Below are 15469 nucleotides of genomic sequence, written 5' to 3'. Positions count from 1 at the left end.
ACACACACACACACACACACACACACACACACACACACACACACACACACACACACACAAAAGATCTTATCTCTACAGCAGTAATGAATGTATCCTGTTAACATGAAGAATAGTCATTAAATATATTTTTGTCTTTGACATTTTCAGATCATCAAACGATATGATATTGTATTGCTGCAGGAAATCAGAGATTCCACCCAACAATTACTTCCTTCTTTAATTGCCAAACTGAATTAGTAAGTCAAATTAATAATTAAATATGGAGGTTTACATTTATTGTATTTTATGTAGTAATTTGTTAGTGATAGGGTTGTTGATTGCAGGTTTCAATAGACAAATCATTGGTTTACTATTTGAACAAACTCTACTGAGTTTCAGACACACTTAAATGATGGTATTTTCACAGATGTTTATATCCTTTACAGAAAATAAGTTTGTATTTTGCATGCATGTCTTTACAAGATCCTCATGATGGTGTCACTCACAATGGAAATTGAGGTGATTGGCACAATTCTAAAGGAATATTAAGCAGTGACATTAACAAAGATTAATCTGGACAAGGTAGGTTGGTATCTGAAGAAGCAAGTCCATGCTGTTGTGTCATGAGGCACTGAAAAGTAAAGTTTCTTAGGGTTTGATTTGGTCCAGATTTCTATTGATAGTATCACTTGGGTGATGTGTGTTGTTGCTGGCTGTTGTGGTAGCTGGTTGAGTTGGTGAATGAAAATATGTTCCTTGGGTTGTATATAGAGGTAACCTAACAACACTCGCAAACATTTAACAGAAGATTTTATTATTGCACATAAAGACAAACTGCATTGGCTTTTTACAGATATCAACAACAATAATTACACACTGGGAGAAAGATACAGCTTGAGTTAATGGTAAGCTGTTGATATGGCAACATGTGGCTAGCTCAACATAACTGGAAACAATTGTGCTATAACCATGGCACCGGAGGTTCCTGTTATCTATCTGCACCATCTATCTTAGCTGCCTTGCTGGGTTGTCTGGCTGTAAAAATGTGTGATGTCTGGTGTAGCAAAAATGTAGACACATCATTCAGCTGTCTCAATATTCTGCAATTAATTATTGCCAAAAGCAGCTAGTATAAGAAGAAAATTCTAGAAGATTAAATCATGCCACAGTTTGACACTGATTGGTTGCTTAATAGACCGATCATATGAAACTATTGTGTTTTGGTCATGATGTCTAACCAGTTACCTAGTGGTTTGGTTTCAAATAGCCACTACAATAGCAACTAAGATGAAGTTACAAGCAGAGTGGTTAATCTCATACAGAAAGGAATTGAAAGGAAGCTATCCTTGAAAGGCTGGGCAGAAGTGGTGACTGCAAATATCACTTCCATCATATATCATTGTTTGCTTGTTGTGACTTATCCTAATTTTTATCTGCACTTTGACTTCTCGTAGAAAGGACTTGTTCCACTTGTCAGGCAGTCCATTGCTGTCAACATCTTCTGCATGGAGGGCTTGATACAGTGGTTGCTGATGTGTTGGCATGTGCTGACGTGGCATACACCTACTAAGGTTCCTTAGTGGCAAGTGAATGTGGTCATCCTTTGTCAGGCATTTTATCTACAACTAATCATTGGATGGAACTGCAGTTTTGGGTCAAGTGAAAAATAAGATGGATGCCTGGAATGTTATTGGATGTTCACAGCCCTATACCTGTAGGGCAATGCAAGTGGAACTTGCAGATTAGAATTGTTATTGGATTAGTAGTGGGGAAGGGTGAAGAATGCTGGGCACTGATGAAAATTTTCTGGTTACTCTTTTCTGGAGAACTTGTGGCCTGGAGCCTATGGATGACTTCTAGAAATCCCTGCTCTGCCTTTCAATCTAAGCCAAACTGTATTAACACAGATGTGCTGTTTGGAAGACCTGTCTGAAATAAGTGCAGAGTGACGATACCATTCTGCATGCACTTGGCCAGTGTTCAGTGGAATTTTGTTGAATAGTTGCTGCTGCATGTTGGACAGATTTAGCTATTAGCTGAGTCCATCATGAAGACTGTTTGCTACCTTCCTCTATCTGGGAAGGGTGGACAGTCTTTATCTGTTTGATGGCAATGGTATCTGTAGTTGGCTGTGTCTTATATTTAAGGTGGCGAGCTGACAGAATTGTTAGTAGTTGGGCAAAAGGATTAGCAGCATTTGGTCTGTTTGTACGTCCAAAGTTTAAATTCCACCACAGTTAACTGTACCTTTCATCCTTTTGGAGTTGATGCATTCAACTTAACCATTCCTTTGACATTGCTGGCCTTGTGCTTAGATTTGAAACCAATTTATAAACATATTAAGGCAGCAAGTGGGTAGAATCGTTAGCACACCAGGAAAAATGATTAGTAGCATTTTGTCCATCCTCACATTCTGAGTTCAAATTCTGCCAAGATTGACTTTGCTTTTCATCTTTTCAAAGTCGATAAAATAAGTACCAGTTGTTCACTGGGGTCAGTGTGATCAACTTACTCCCTCTCCCCCAAATTGTTGGCCTTGTGCCAACATTTGAAACCAATATATAATTATATTTAAGGTAGCAAACTGGAAGAATTGTTAGCACGCTGGGCAAAATACTCAGCAGCATTTCATCCGCCTGTACATTCTGAGTTCAAATTCTGCTCAGATTGACTTTGCCTTTCATCATTTCAGGGTCGATAAAAAAAGTACTTGTTGAGTGCTGGGGTTGATGTACTTGACTTTCCCCCTGCCCCGAAATTGCTGGTCTTGTGCCAAAAATGTTATAAATATACTTTATTTTTCCAAATTTTAGTCGCAGCCGCATCAAGTATCAGTTTGCTGTTAGTGAAATTGTTGGCCGAAATGTTTATAAGGAACAGTATGCTTTCCTTTACAGGTTGGTAGTTATTTTAACTGTTTTTGTTATTTAACTCCAGGTCAGCTCTGACTGAGTAGACTTATGATTAAAGGCATTCTAAATGTGATTATCTCATTTTGTTTTCAGGCATTGTGTAATTGTGTAGTTTAAAAAAGATTTGGCCACTTCTTCTAGCAAAGATTATATAAATATATGTGTGTGTGTGTGGTGTGTGTGTGTGTGTGTGTGTGTGGGTGTGTGGGTGTGTGTGTTGCGAGGGGTATTTGAGGACACTAAATTATCAGTATATTACTCTCTTCAAACCAATTAAAAGGTTTATTTCTTTCAGATTTCTCATGACATATAAAATGCTAACACAGGAAATAAAAATACATGCAGTTATTGTTGTCATATGTGCAAAATATCAAGGTTTAGAAATTGCCAACTTTCTAAATACTGCAAGATCTTTTGTACATAAAATTTGGAGCAGATTGGAGGCCTCTGGCGAGAATATTTCAACTGTATCAATGAGAAAAGACAACACCCTCCAAAACAAAAACAAACAACAAAAACCAAAAACCAAAACAAAAAGCACATTTTAAACATTTGGACACTATAAGGACACCACATTTCATCCAATGACTTCAAAACATCGATGATGATCCTGGAAAATCTATGCGGGCCATTGCCAAAGAATTTCAAGTGTCAGAGCGGACTATCAGAACTATGATGCAGGGAGGACTTTCAATACAAGTCGCAAGTACTGAGAAGAGGCCAATCTATGTCTACGAAGACAGGAAAACCATTGAATCCAAGCCAAGTGGTTACTAAAGGTTAAAACTTTCATGAACATGGCATACTTTGGTTCTTCTTCGATGAGAAAAACTTCGACAAGGATCAAAAATTTAACTGGAGAAATGTTAGATAATTACGTCCAGATACTTCAAATATCCCCGTGACTCACAGCAACTGTTATTGTTTTAGGAGTGGTGAGGAATGAAGGTCATGTCGTGCCGCCTCACATCTTTTCACTTTTAAAGGGGCATCATTATGATGATGTCAGCTCTGAACAGCTGCCCGCGTCTGTTCGCCGTCCGTCTGAGTGTCGTCTCTGATACATCCCAAAGCGCTCTGTCTGGTAGTCACTGTGTATCGATTTTATTCTGACTGATGGACCCAGAAAAGAACATGCAAAAAGTTGAAATTGTCGCTGGAGCCTATTCTACACGAAGTCGTGATTGGTCAGATTTTGTTGGTCAGATGGATGATATTCTAGCGAATCGAGATATTGGGGGATTGCTGAATGTTCCCACTACACAGTCATGGACGCTGAAGGCAGATTCACAGTATATTAGAATATTCTTCTCTACTCTTGGCACAAGGCCTGAAATTTTTTTTTGGGGGGGGGGGGCAGTCGATTAGATCGAACCCAGTGCGCAACTGGTACTTAATTTATCGACCCCGAAAGGATGAAAGGCAAAGTCGACCTCGGCGGAATTTGAACACAGAACATAAAGACAAACGAAATACTGCTAAGCATTTCGCCCGGCAGGGAAACGTTGCTGCTAGCTCGCTGCCTTAGTAATTAGAATATTATCAAGAATATGCGCACAAATGTTTATGAAAGTACATTTGGTTTTTGCTAGAGTTGTTTTATTAAATTACCAAATATCTCCTCAAATACCGTTTGTGGACTCTGTGTGTGTGTGTGTGTGTGTGTGTGTATCGTTGGTGTTCTTTTCTCCAATGTAAAATGTCTTTAATATTGAATTTAAACATAACTCTGGTTAAAAAGTTTATTTCGCAACCACATAGTTCTAGGTTCAATCTCACTGAGGCTAGTGTCTTCTACTGTGGTATCGGGGCAATCAATATCCTGTGAATGGTAAATGGAAAGTGTGTGGATGCCCGTCATACACACACATACACAGACACAGACACACAAACACTCACACGCACAATGTGAATATACTATATATACCCATATTTAAATATACACATAAATAAACTTGTGTATATATGCAACATATATATACATTCATACATACATATACACACATACACGTGTTTGTACAGCTGTTTTCACCTTTCTGCAATATTTTGTTCCTGCTTGGCCAGCGTCGCATGTAATCAGTTCATGTTTTGATACTGATTTTCTACAAGGAAGCGAGGACTTCCAGAGTGGTCTCTCTTGTGACATACGTTACTGGTTGTAGCCAAATAACTAGAAATGGTTTAACGTTCCTCCAGAGAGCACCATGAAATGAATTGGGATTTTAAACACCTATTGTCTAAAGCAGTGTTTCTCAACCATTTTTTATTTATGGACCCCTTTAATTCCCATTTTACTCGGATGGACCCACATATTCGATGTTTAAAAAATCCTATCATACTTTTATAATTAAATATTATTAGGAATTGTATAAAAGAATTGCTAAAAATATTCGTGTATTGTAGAAGTGTTACGAGTTTATTGGACATATATTTTAACAACAAAATCTTATGTCGATGTAATATGAGGAACAAAGTGTGATTCACCTACCTCTCAGGTTCTCTTTCGGTATCGACTGTCCAACTGGGTTAAATCTGAGATGCCCCGTACCTATCTAACCTATCACTAGAACATTCGGCAAATTCTCTTTCTGGATCGTACGTCTACACGTGTCCGTCCTCTCCCACTGCCCGAGGCCAAAGAGGCCCACGTTGGTCCTACTTCCGCTCATTTAATCTCACTCATTCTTCCTCTTCTGGCAGGGCCCCTCAACCAATGACGTCATTGATCCTTTCCTCCCGGTTCACCTCATCCCCACACGCCCCCCCACCTGATCTCAGAGATCACCTCCTCACTTTACTCCATGTTGAAATCTGCCATCGACCCGGGCGGACGTCTCACTCGCTGTGATCTCTACAAAGCTGGAGCACCGCTCGCTTCTTCTCCTCCGCCTTCGTCGTCCGACGAAGCGACAATTCTGCGAACATCCAAGACATGACGCGGCATTCCATCTACAGAGACATTATTTTTGGAATTAACAGCCGTCACTGTCCCTCTGTTCCACTGAGATGTGCAACGTGTCTTCGGGGGCTTGATCCAGACTTCCTCTCCTACCTGCACGAAGGCAGGCTCTCTCTTTTCCACAGCGTGTTGTGATGCACTCGGATGCTGCCTTTCATACCTGAATATTGCTCTGCATGACACAGGCTCCTCAGCCTGTCCTGATCGAGGTGATACATTGTACCAAAATACCGCTTCCACTGGTGAGATGCATTCCCTCTCCGCTATGGTCTTGATTGTGCGATGATGTCTTTCCATGGATCCATTTCCACTTGGCCAGTATTCCGGTCTGAAGAAGCGGTGCACGTTCCACTTATCAAACATCTTCTTCAGCATCTTCGAAAGAAGTGCAGTGCCGTTGTCCATCAGTAATTCGTCCACAAGACCTCGCTCCAGGAATATCTCGTTCAGCAACCTCATCTGCAGTGCCCGTCTTAATTTCCCTCCATATCGCCATCCAACCTAGTCTGCAGTCGACCAGCGAGAGATATGTCCCCTGCCGGTAGTGTGTCACATCCATTGTCAAACTTTTCCAGTTGTGCTCTACTGAGATGTTTCCCAGCACGTGCATATCTGGAACAGGGTCGATAGATTAATACTCATCACAGCTCCTAACTACCTTTTGAATGCTCTGCCGAGTAACGTCGGAGTCAATCTTTCTGGCAAGACACAGAATTCTATACACGCCCATATGATGCATTGTATGCAGTCTCCTTTGTTCTGAGTCATCTAGCCGACACACTGCTGCTATTCCTCGCCAATCAGGACTTTTTCATCCTGGTCAGAACGTCTGCCTTATTCCTTTCTGAGGACACAAAAACCATGCTTAGCTTCAAACCAAATTCGACAGCTAGCTCTCCCAGAAGCTCTTGGTGGCGCTTTACTAACATCTCTGCTGCTCCTTTCGTTCGAACCCTCTTTTCATCGGTGATCACTGATCCTACCCAACCAAGCACAGTAGCCGAATCAGTTCGGATTTCGACACAGCGCAGCCCCCATCTCAGGGGGCTTTTTAGAACCAGACTGCGTCCTCCACTTCGACATCCCCGATTTCCTGGACAATCCCTATCGCTATGCTGCTGACATCGTACCATGTGGTCCCGTTCTTCAATTTGGGCACAGACCAGCTTCCTCTTACTGAGTTTTCTGCTCTTGTCCTCTTTAGGATCTCCTGCATCATCGCCACCGTTCTCTCTCCAGCTTTGTTATCCGAGCTTGTCCCATCTGCTCGTCTCTTGGCGTAGCTGCATGTTGTTCGAAGCTACTCCGCGATTGGATAGTGACCCACTAGTCTCCCACACATCGAGAATAGTTCTCATCTGTTGACGATGGTGCCCAGTTCCGGAATCTAATTTCCTCTCTGAAACCCCAACACACCTGTTTAGTCTCTTTAAAGCTTGAGCCCCAGTGCAGCTCCTCCAACCATTGGCTCCGGTGGTTTCGCAGCCAACCCGAACTTCTATAGGTGAACTATGACTTTTGCAGCAGACACTACAGTCTCGTCTACCAAGATGTCGTCCATATAGGAATTGGTAGCCTTTTTTTTTTACCTTGTCCATCTTTCCCAGGATAGATTTGAGCACTGTTGCTATGATCTTTGGTGCAGAATTCAATCCGAAACCCAGCCTAGTCAAACAGTATGTCTGGCCCTTATGTCTTACCAGCTGATACTTCCACAATTTTTCGTTCACGCGGAGCTGCAGATATGCCGACTTCAAGTCGACAATTGTTTCTGCTTTCGTCATCCGTCTCCATTCTCGCAACGTCTTTCCGCAGACATCAGTCACTTCTCCGCCTGTGTGGCATGATACATGGCCATTCAGCTCTCAAAGGTTTAGTACTGGCCTGACCTTGCCCTTCGTTGGCTCCACCACTGCCATTAGTGGCGACATTCCGCTCTTCACTTCCTCTTTCCATGGGATCCATTTCTCTACCTCTCCTTCAAACTCGCTCCTGGCATCTCCTTTCAAGGTATGTTGATTACAGCTAAGCCTGTTCCTCAGCGTCGGGGGCTTCCCTTTCCAGCGCCACTCAACCGTCCACCGCTGACCGTCGAACACCGCCTGAAAACCTTTATCTTCAATGGTGCTAGCAGTATAATCCTCCCCGGGACTCTGTCCACTCTCTTGTTGCAGACTCTCAGTATGATGCCTCATGTGCCACCAAATGAGACCATGTCTCCATTAACAATGACATCTTCTAGGCAGTTGATCGCGTCCATGCCCATCTACCACATGGTCGATCACAATTACCCGCAGCCTTAGTGTTGTTCCCCGCATCGCCAACTCCACTCCACTACTACTCTTACATCCAATTTCGCTGCCATCGACCACCCTAACACTAATCATCCCTTCCACATTTTTGTCACCCTTGGGGTCACAAGAGACGTTGTACGGCTTGTATCCACGAGGGCTTTGAACGCCTTTCCTCCAACCAGGACTTCAACTATTGGCAGCGACTGCACGAGAGCCTCTAGTTGATCACGGGGGAAGTTTGAGAGGCAGCAACTTCTCCGCGGCATTTTCCCTGGCTGCAGTTTAGAACGATATGCCCCGTCCGCTTGTACCAGTAATAAATGGGTTCGGGCTTCGTCTCCTCACAGTCTCTTGCCATATGCGGTCTCTGGCACTTGAAACACCGGCTCACAAACGGCCGCTGCCGTTCTACGGTAGCTTTTCTCTTATTCTTCGTCGATCGTCGCATGACGCCGCGGGCTTCCGTAGCTGCCATTGCCATCGCATTCCACCCGGTATTTTGCGTCGACACACGGGCTTGAACGACGAGTTTTCTCATCGCCCTTTTCTCGCTGCCTGGTAGTTGTTGCAGCCGTGCCGATATGTCGTTAGAGAAACTATTTACGAAAGCCAACCGTATCGCCTTTTCTAGTCCTTCTCCGGTAAAACCAGAGAGGATGGCTAGTCTCCGAATTTCTGCTGCATACATGTCCACCTGACCTTTCCTAGCTTGGCGAACGCAGCCTACGATACTTTTGTAAAGTCTTCCTTTAAGTGCTGCTCAATTTTCGCATCCAGTTGGACTGTTTCGTCCATTTCGAGATACAGCATCAACGCGTTTCCTTCCAGATACAGAGCCATGTGACCTACTACATCTTCAATGCTTTGCTGCCTGGCCACCACCTTGATCTTCCGGCTCCAGGCGATAACATCTCCCTCGCCACAGAAAGGATCCTCATTTTTGCTGACATCGTGGTCCAATGCTATGTGGATAAGAAATGGGTTATTGTGACTTTCATACTTTTCTTAAAAGCCTTAAATGACACAGAAGGAGGTGATGGGAACAGCAAATGTATCTTTATTTACTTTCTTTTCTAAACGTTCTGACTTAAATAAAATCTCACTGGAATCGCCTTTGCCGTTTTTAGGGATCAGTATCAAAGAATAGCAATACTGTTACATAACTCTAGGTTTGTCCTAGATCAAAAGAGTCCCACTTATGGCCATCCAGTCTTTTTATTTCTAGATATTATATATCTAGGACTTCATTGCCCAAGGCCTCCTGTTTTGTTTATGACGATAGTGTGCGATTTGAGAGAGATTTGGCTAATATCTATCAAACTGAGCGACCCACATAAGGTACTCTTTGTAGTTGTATACCGTAAGTGTTTCCACCCCACTACGCCCATAAAATTGGTGGCTTTGTCACAATGTAACAGATCAATATAATTTTATCACTGGGGTCATTGTGGTAGATTAAGAATTATGTAAAGCTCGATTCTTTGTGGAAGATATTTCACTTGGCAAATATTGATAATGTGCTTGGTAAGGGTATGAAGGCTGTAACATCACATCTCTTACAGCCTGAAGAAATATAGGAGCCTCATCAAATCTCGAGAGGCTGTGTGGTTAGATTGTTGGCCTATCATTTAAAAGGTTTCTGGTTCCTATCCCTCTAAGGCGACTACTGTTCGTGTCAAAGGCACGTAACATGTCCCATTTCTGTACCTGTTCAGACATCTTGGTTCTTTGTCATTTCACCGATGTAAATCAATATTTGAGACAACTTCTTCCCTACTCAATGGTTTACAAAATTGCCACTTTTATCAGTAACTATATCTTCCTTTTCCCATAGAAACGAAAACATTTGCTGCCTCAACCAAATTCAAAATTAAACTTGTTTTTCAGGCAGATGGTGGTCCTGAGTAACTGTTTTTCCACTAAAATTTTCCTTAAAAATATGTCAACGCTTCTGTAATTTATTCCGTAAAATACGTAATGCTTCAATAATTGATTCCCTAAAATATGTTACTTTAGAATTTTGTTTTGTAAAATATGCTAATGTTTCAGTAATATATTCTCTAAAATATGTTAATATTTTACGTCTATTAGAGTACAATATTGTACTTGTAGCTAGTAATCCTGTCATCCTTACTGCAACAAGTATATAGATGTGAAGCTGTGCTCCGCCAAGGAAGTCTAATGAAATCAAAACAGACACGGAGTTGTCTCCCCTGCTTGCCGGAATAATTAAAATAACATTAGTCAATGATTAATGTTGTTTTTCTTCTCAAATGAACAGTTATTTCCAATGGAATATTTAATGGTCTCAGTGTTAATTTACCTGTTAACTAATGGTCTTGGCATAAATTTACCAATTAACTTCTAATCGTACTCTGCTTGGCTTATATTTCATTTGTCAACAGTCCAGAAAGACGTATAGGTAAAACACAACAAACACAGTAATTAAAAAGAATATACTAATTAACCAGTGCCTAGCTGACACTAAGTAGACTTATGATTAAAGATGTTCCAGTTGTGACTGGACTTTTGTACTTGTTTTAGACACAGCGTATCTAGGACTACATTATTCAATTTGTTGTTCTTTATTGCAGATGAGATTTAAGAGCTATTTGGTTGTTATTTCTAGAACGTCAGACAACTACGTAGAGGCTGTCTCGTTGGCTCAAGAGAGCATGTATTTACCATGATTGATGAGAAAGATTCCAAAATGCTGAAATACGTATAGTTCTTCGTGTTTCTGAGGGCAAACATCTGTAGAAACGACCGTGCGAACCAAAGGAGAAATGGTGACGAATGGAAAACAAGCTCCTTTTTTAACACGTCACATGCTCGACACAAAATATAAAGATATATGTCATAATACTATAACATAGAGAATTCGCATGTGAAATGCGAAGAAGTTTGCCAGCAGGGAAACAGATAGAAACGCAACTGATAAAGATGAATAACAGTAAGATTTATTGGAGCATTAAACTGTATGTCTGTGTGTGAGTGAATGCGACATAATGTAAACAAAAGAGTGTGTATACAAATACATGTGTGTGAATGCAAGAGATACAAAGCATAGAAAGAGTCTGTAACACAGGATAATAAGATACCAGTTCTGTTAAGGTACACAGTAGATTTGTAGGTCTGTATATAAGAGGTTATGGTTAAGGCAGAGCTAAGTAGTTGAGGCTTCGATGTCGGGCCGGATTCTTGATACAGATGTTCTTCGCAGGTTGAGTTCGGGTTGTTAATTTCGTGGTGAGCAAATCACACAAACAGGGTTGAGAAGCTGCGGTGGCTGTTTGGAAGCTTGTGTACGTAGAATCGTGTTGACGCCGGGGAAGTTGAACGATGCTGCTGATGTCGTCACTGGAAACTGGCTGGTTGTGTTACGTGTGTGGTCAACAACCAGATCTTAGCCGACCTGAAACCGCGACGAACTGGCGCGGATAATTTAGGCTATTTATAAGTACAAGGAGGCTCCAGAGAACATCATAAAAACACTCTCTCACGTGACCTTATTAGTGGCTACGGTTGGTCGGTTTGCGTCCTGGCGCGAACGGACTGGAGGCAAATGCCGCGAAAATAAAAGTCAGTCAGGTGATGACACAGTAAGGCGGGAAAGAGTTGTTCCCTGCTACGCTCGCATTTGTAAAATAAATAACCGCGAGAGAGGTGGTTTCACTACACATCATTTTTATAGTTGACTGTCCTTAAATATCAAACGTCTGTATATTTTAGTCGTGTCGCAAACTGCTGCTTTTTCTATTGGCTCCAGACCCAGTTTTTCAGATATTTCAACACGATGACTTCATGGCCATCAGCCATCAGATCAAAAGATATGAAGGCGGAGTTCTGTTAAAAGGCCGATACTTTAGTAAATAAGAATTAAGAAAAAATATTCCAGTGGAATGAAAAATTTGCTGTGGTATGCTGTGTGGTTGAGAATTTCACGTCACGATTACAGGTTTTCTGGATCGTCTTCTACCATGGCCTTAGATTGAACAAAACCTTTCAAGTAGAATTTAGTCGATAGAGACTGTTTGAAAATCAGTCGGTACAACCATTCTAGTTTTTGGTGGCCGACGTAATTCGTAGCTCGGCTTAACTCCACCTTCTAGTCTGTGGTTACCTGTAGTGGAGTCCACTCTGTCGGAAGCATTCTGACTAAGTATGAGGATAACTCTCTCCCCTTTCACCAGTCAAGGGGTCACTGAAAAAGAGCCCAAAGTACTTTACTTCCTTCTACTATTCTTCTACAAAGAAGAGCTAAAATTTGTACAGTGAAGAGTAGGTATAAAGGGTTCAGATGATAATAACTGATATCGATCCCAATTAAATGATGATGACAAAATCCACTTTGGTAAAATTTAGATTCAAAACGTGGAGTTGTTAAAATCAAATACTTCATTGTTGGCCAACAAGCGAACGTGTATGTTAACTTCTAATCGTACTCTGCTTGGCTTATATTTCATTTGTCAACAGTACAGAAAGACGTATAGGTAAAACACAACAAACACAATAGTTAAAAAGAATATACTAATTAACCAGTGCCTAGCTGACACTAAGTAGACTTATGATTAAAGATGTTCCAGTTGTGACTGGACTTGCTAGAAATAGCAACTAAATTTCCTTCAAAAGAAAATCCACCATCTTAAAAAAGGGAACCACTGGATAATGTCTTCCTGGATACACTATATCCCCCCCCCAAAAAAAAAGACGGGATGGTCATGGTTAGAATGTCTTTCATAATAGGTCTGGGATTAAACAGCAAATACTACATTCTTCAACACATCCGTTTCGATGTTTCCATGCTCACAGATCTAAAATAAATCTTTTAGAAAGATTTCTTCTTTCATCTTTTTTCCAGAATAAATGAAAACATCAAATTGTTAAATAATTATACGTACAATGACGGCAAAGAAGAAAATAAAAACGATCTTTTCTCTCGTGAACCATTCGTCGCTCACTTTGAAGTTCCTTGTTCAAGTAGGTTCTGTCACAATTCATTGCATTTCTTTATTTATCAAAAATATTGTAACCTTCCCAAATGACATCAAACATTATAAACATTTCATTTTATTCCTTTCCACTCATGGCTGGCTGTGTGCTTATCGAGAAGTCGTTTCGCTAGTTTGAAGCTTCGGCAGTGAAATTGTTTAACGTTTAACTCAAAGGTCTCCTACCATTTTGATTTAATGGTCCTCTGGAGATCAAACAAAAATCACTGGCTCATTTCGCATGGAAACTTAACAAACAAAACTGTATTTTAAAGTTAAAAAAAAAAAAAAATCAGAATGCGTTTGTTTATCATGTTTCATTAATCACAAGAGTAAGAAGTGAACCTCTTTCAATACAGCGCAGTATTTGCATGAATTTTTAAAAATGTTATATTATATTTTTTAATCTAGAAATTCTAAGTTACTTTCATACTGGATTGTCAGATAAATTTGTTCGTTTTTTTCCCCCATCTATTTTAATCTTTATCTTTCATCAATAGTTTTAGCAAATCAGCCAATAATATATTCTTCATCATAGTTCACTACTTCTTGCCAACGTTCCACTAGTTTGTCAATGCCTTGAAGGCAGAAATCACGGGGTCTTGTCTCGAAGAATTTATCGAGTCACATTTTCAGCTCCATGTCATTGTTAAACGAAACCCTTCGCACACTGTTGGAGAGTGAACGAAAAAAGTTATAATTTGAAGGATTATATCGAGAGAATACAATAGGTACAGTAGAACTTCCTAAATGAGCTCTTGAATAGCACATCTGGTCAAATTGGTGACATGTGACGAATATTGTGTTGAAAAAGCACGCCGTATCGCCGGTCGGGTCGTTTCGGCTGGATTGCCCATCGAGTGAAAGTTAACAGGCGATGGGATCATGAAAGCATCTAATCTGCTGGACCAATTCCCTTGTGAATTGACGCAGACCCAAGTGGATGAGCTCATTCCGTTGATCCTCATTGAACTGAATAGGCTGGCCTGAATCTGGAGAATCTGTGAGGTCGAATACCCCTCCCCTTGAAGCATGAGAATAATTTCTGCGCAGTATTTTCAGTAATAATGCCTTCTCCGAACACAACGCAAAAATATCGAAAGGCTTTGGCAGTTTTGGAACCTTGATCGACACTATATCGTCATATGTCTAAAGAAGTAAAATTTATTCAAATTTCAAAAATGTTAAACAAAAGTTGAAAAGGAAGAATATAGTTACAAAAATAAAAACAAAAAAATACTACGATAAAAATATTTTCCGTGTTAATTCAAATAACATTAGAAAGAATTTATCTGACAATCCAATATTTTTCCACTGTGAGTTGATTTTAGGTTTGTATTTTGCCGTTAACAAGGTTTCTATAGTCCATATTATAATTATGTTTGAGGCGGAGAGCTGGCAGAATCGTTAGCACGCCTGGCAAAACATTTAACGGCATTTCGTCCGTCTTTGCGTTCTGAGTTCAAATTCCACCGAGGGCGACTTTACCTGTCATCCTTTAAGGGTCGGTAAAGGATTATTTCCCTTTGAACGGCACATCGAGAAATTAATTTTTTGTAACTAAACACTTTCAAACTTCGGACACTGGTAGAATGTGTCATATAAAACATCTTTTACTCTTAGTGTTGTTGAGAAAAGTTTCTATTTTAAAAGTTAGTTCGTGTTAAAGTTGTCGTATTTCGGTAATTTCAACCAATCAATGACGTGTATTCAGCTGAATAAAATTACTGCCGTTGTTTGTCAACAACAACTTCCGGCGGTGTATATTTCGTTTGTCACTGTTATTTATGACATATTTCATCTCAGTTACGTTTGTATGAATAAATGAGTGTATCTGAAGCATGTTTACTTCATAGCACCATTTCTACTGCTTTTAGTTTTTTCTTTCCTGTTTTTCAGCTACTATTTTCGGAAATACTTTTTTGAACCCCTCCCCATCCAATTTCTTCATTTTTCCCTTTTTCTGTAACTATAACCCTAAAACCCCAACCCTAACCCTAAAACCCCAACCCTAACCCTAAAACCCTAACCCTAACCCTAAAATTCTAACCCTAGCCCTAAAACACTAAAGCTAAAACCAGTACAAATGCACGAACGATGTCATAAATAACAGTGACAAACGAAGTATACACCGCCGATAGTTGTTGACAAACAACAGCAGTAATTTTATTCAGCTGAATACACGTCATTGATTGGTTGAAATTACCGAAATACGACTACTTTAACACGAAATAACTTTTAAAATAGAAACTTTTCTCAACAACACTAAGAGTAAAAGATGTTTTATATGACACATTCTACCAGTGTCCGAAGTTTGAAAGTGTTTAGTTACAA

General features: G+C 40.4%; 1 protein-coding gene across 1 annotated transcript in view; it reads left to right on the top strand.

Moving 5' to 3' along the window:
* Nucleotides 1-15469, top strand: part of LOC106867620 (deoxyribonuclease-1) — a 33669-nt gene that overhangs the window by 6471 nt on the left and 11729 nt on the right. The window contains exons 2-4 of the mRNA XM_014912546.2: nucleotides 148-236; nucleotides 2793-2876; nucleotides 13006-13124. Of these exons, the coding sequence (XP_014768032.1) occupies nucleotides 148-236; nucleotides 2793-2876; nucleotides 13006-13124 (292 nt within the window). The remainder of the gene's footprint in view (nucleotides 1-147; nucleotides 237-2792; nucleotides 2877-13005; nucleotides 13125-15469) is intronic.

The sequence above is a fragment of the Octopus bimaculoides genome, chromosome 15 (assembly GCF_001194135.2).
Source record: "Octopus bimaculoides isolate UCB-OBI-ISO-001 chromosome 15, ASM119413v2, whole genome shotgun sequence".
Lineage (NCBI taxonomy): Eukaryota > Metazoa > Mollusca > Cephalopoda > Octopoda > Octopodidae > Octopus > Octopus bimaculoides.
This window is presented reverse-complemented; position numbering and strand designations above follow the sequence as displayed.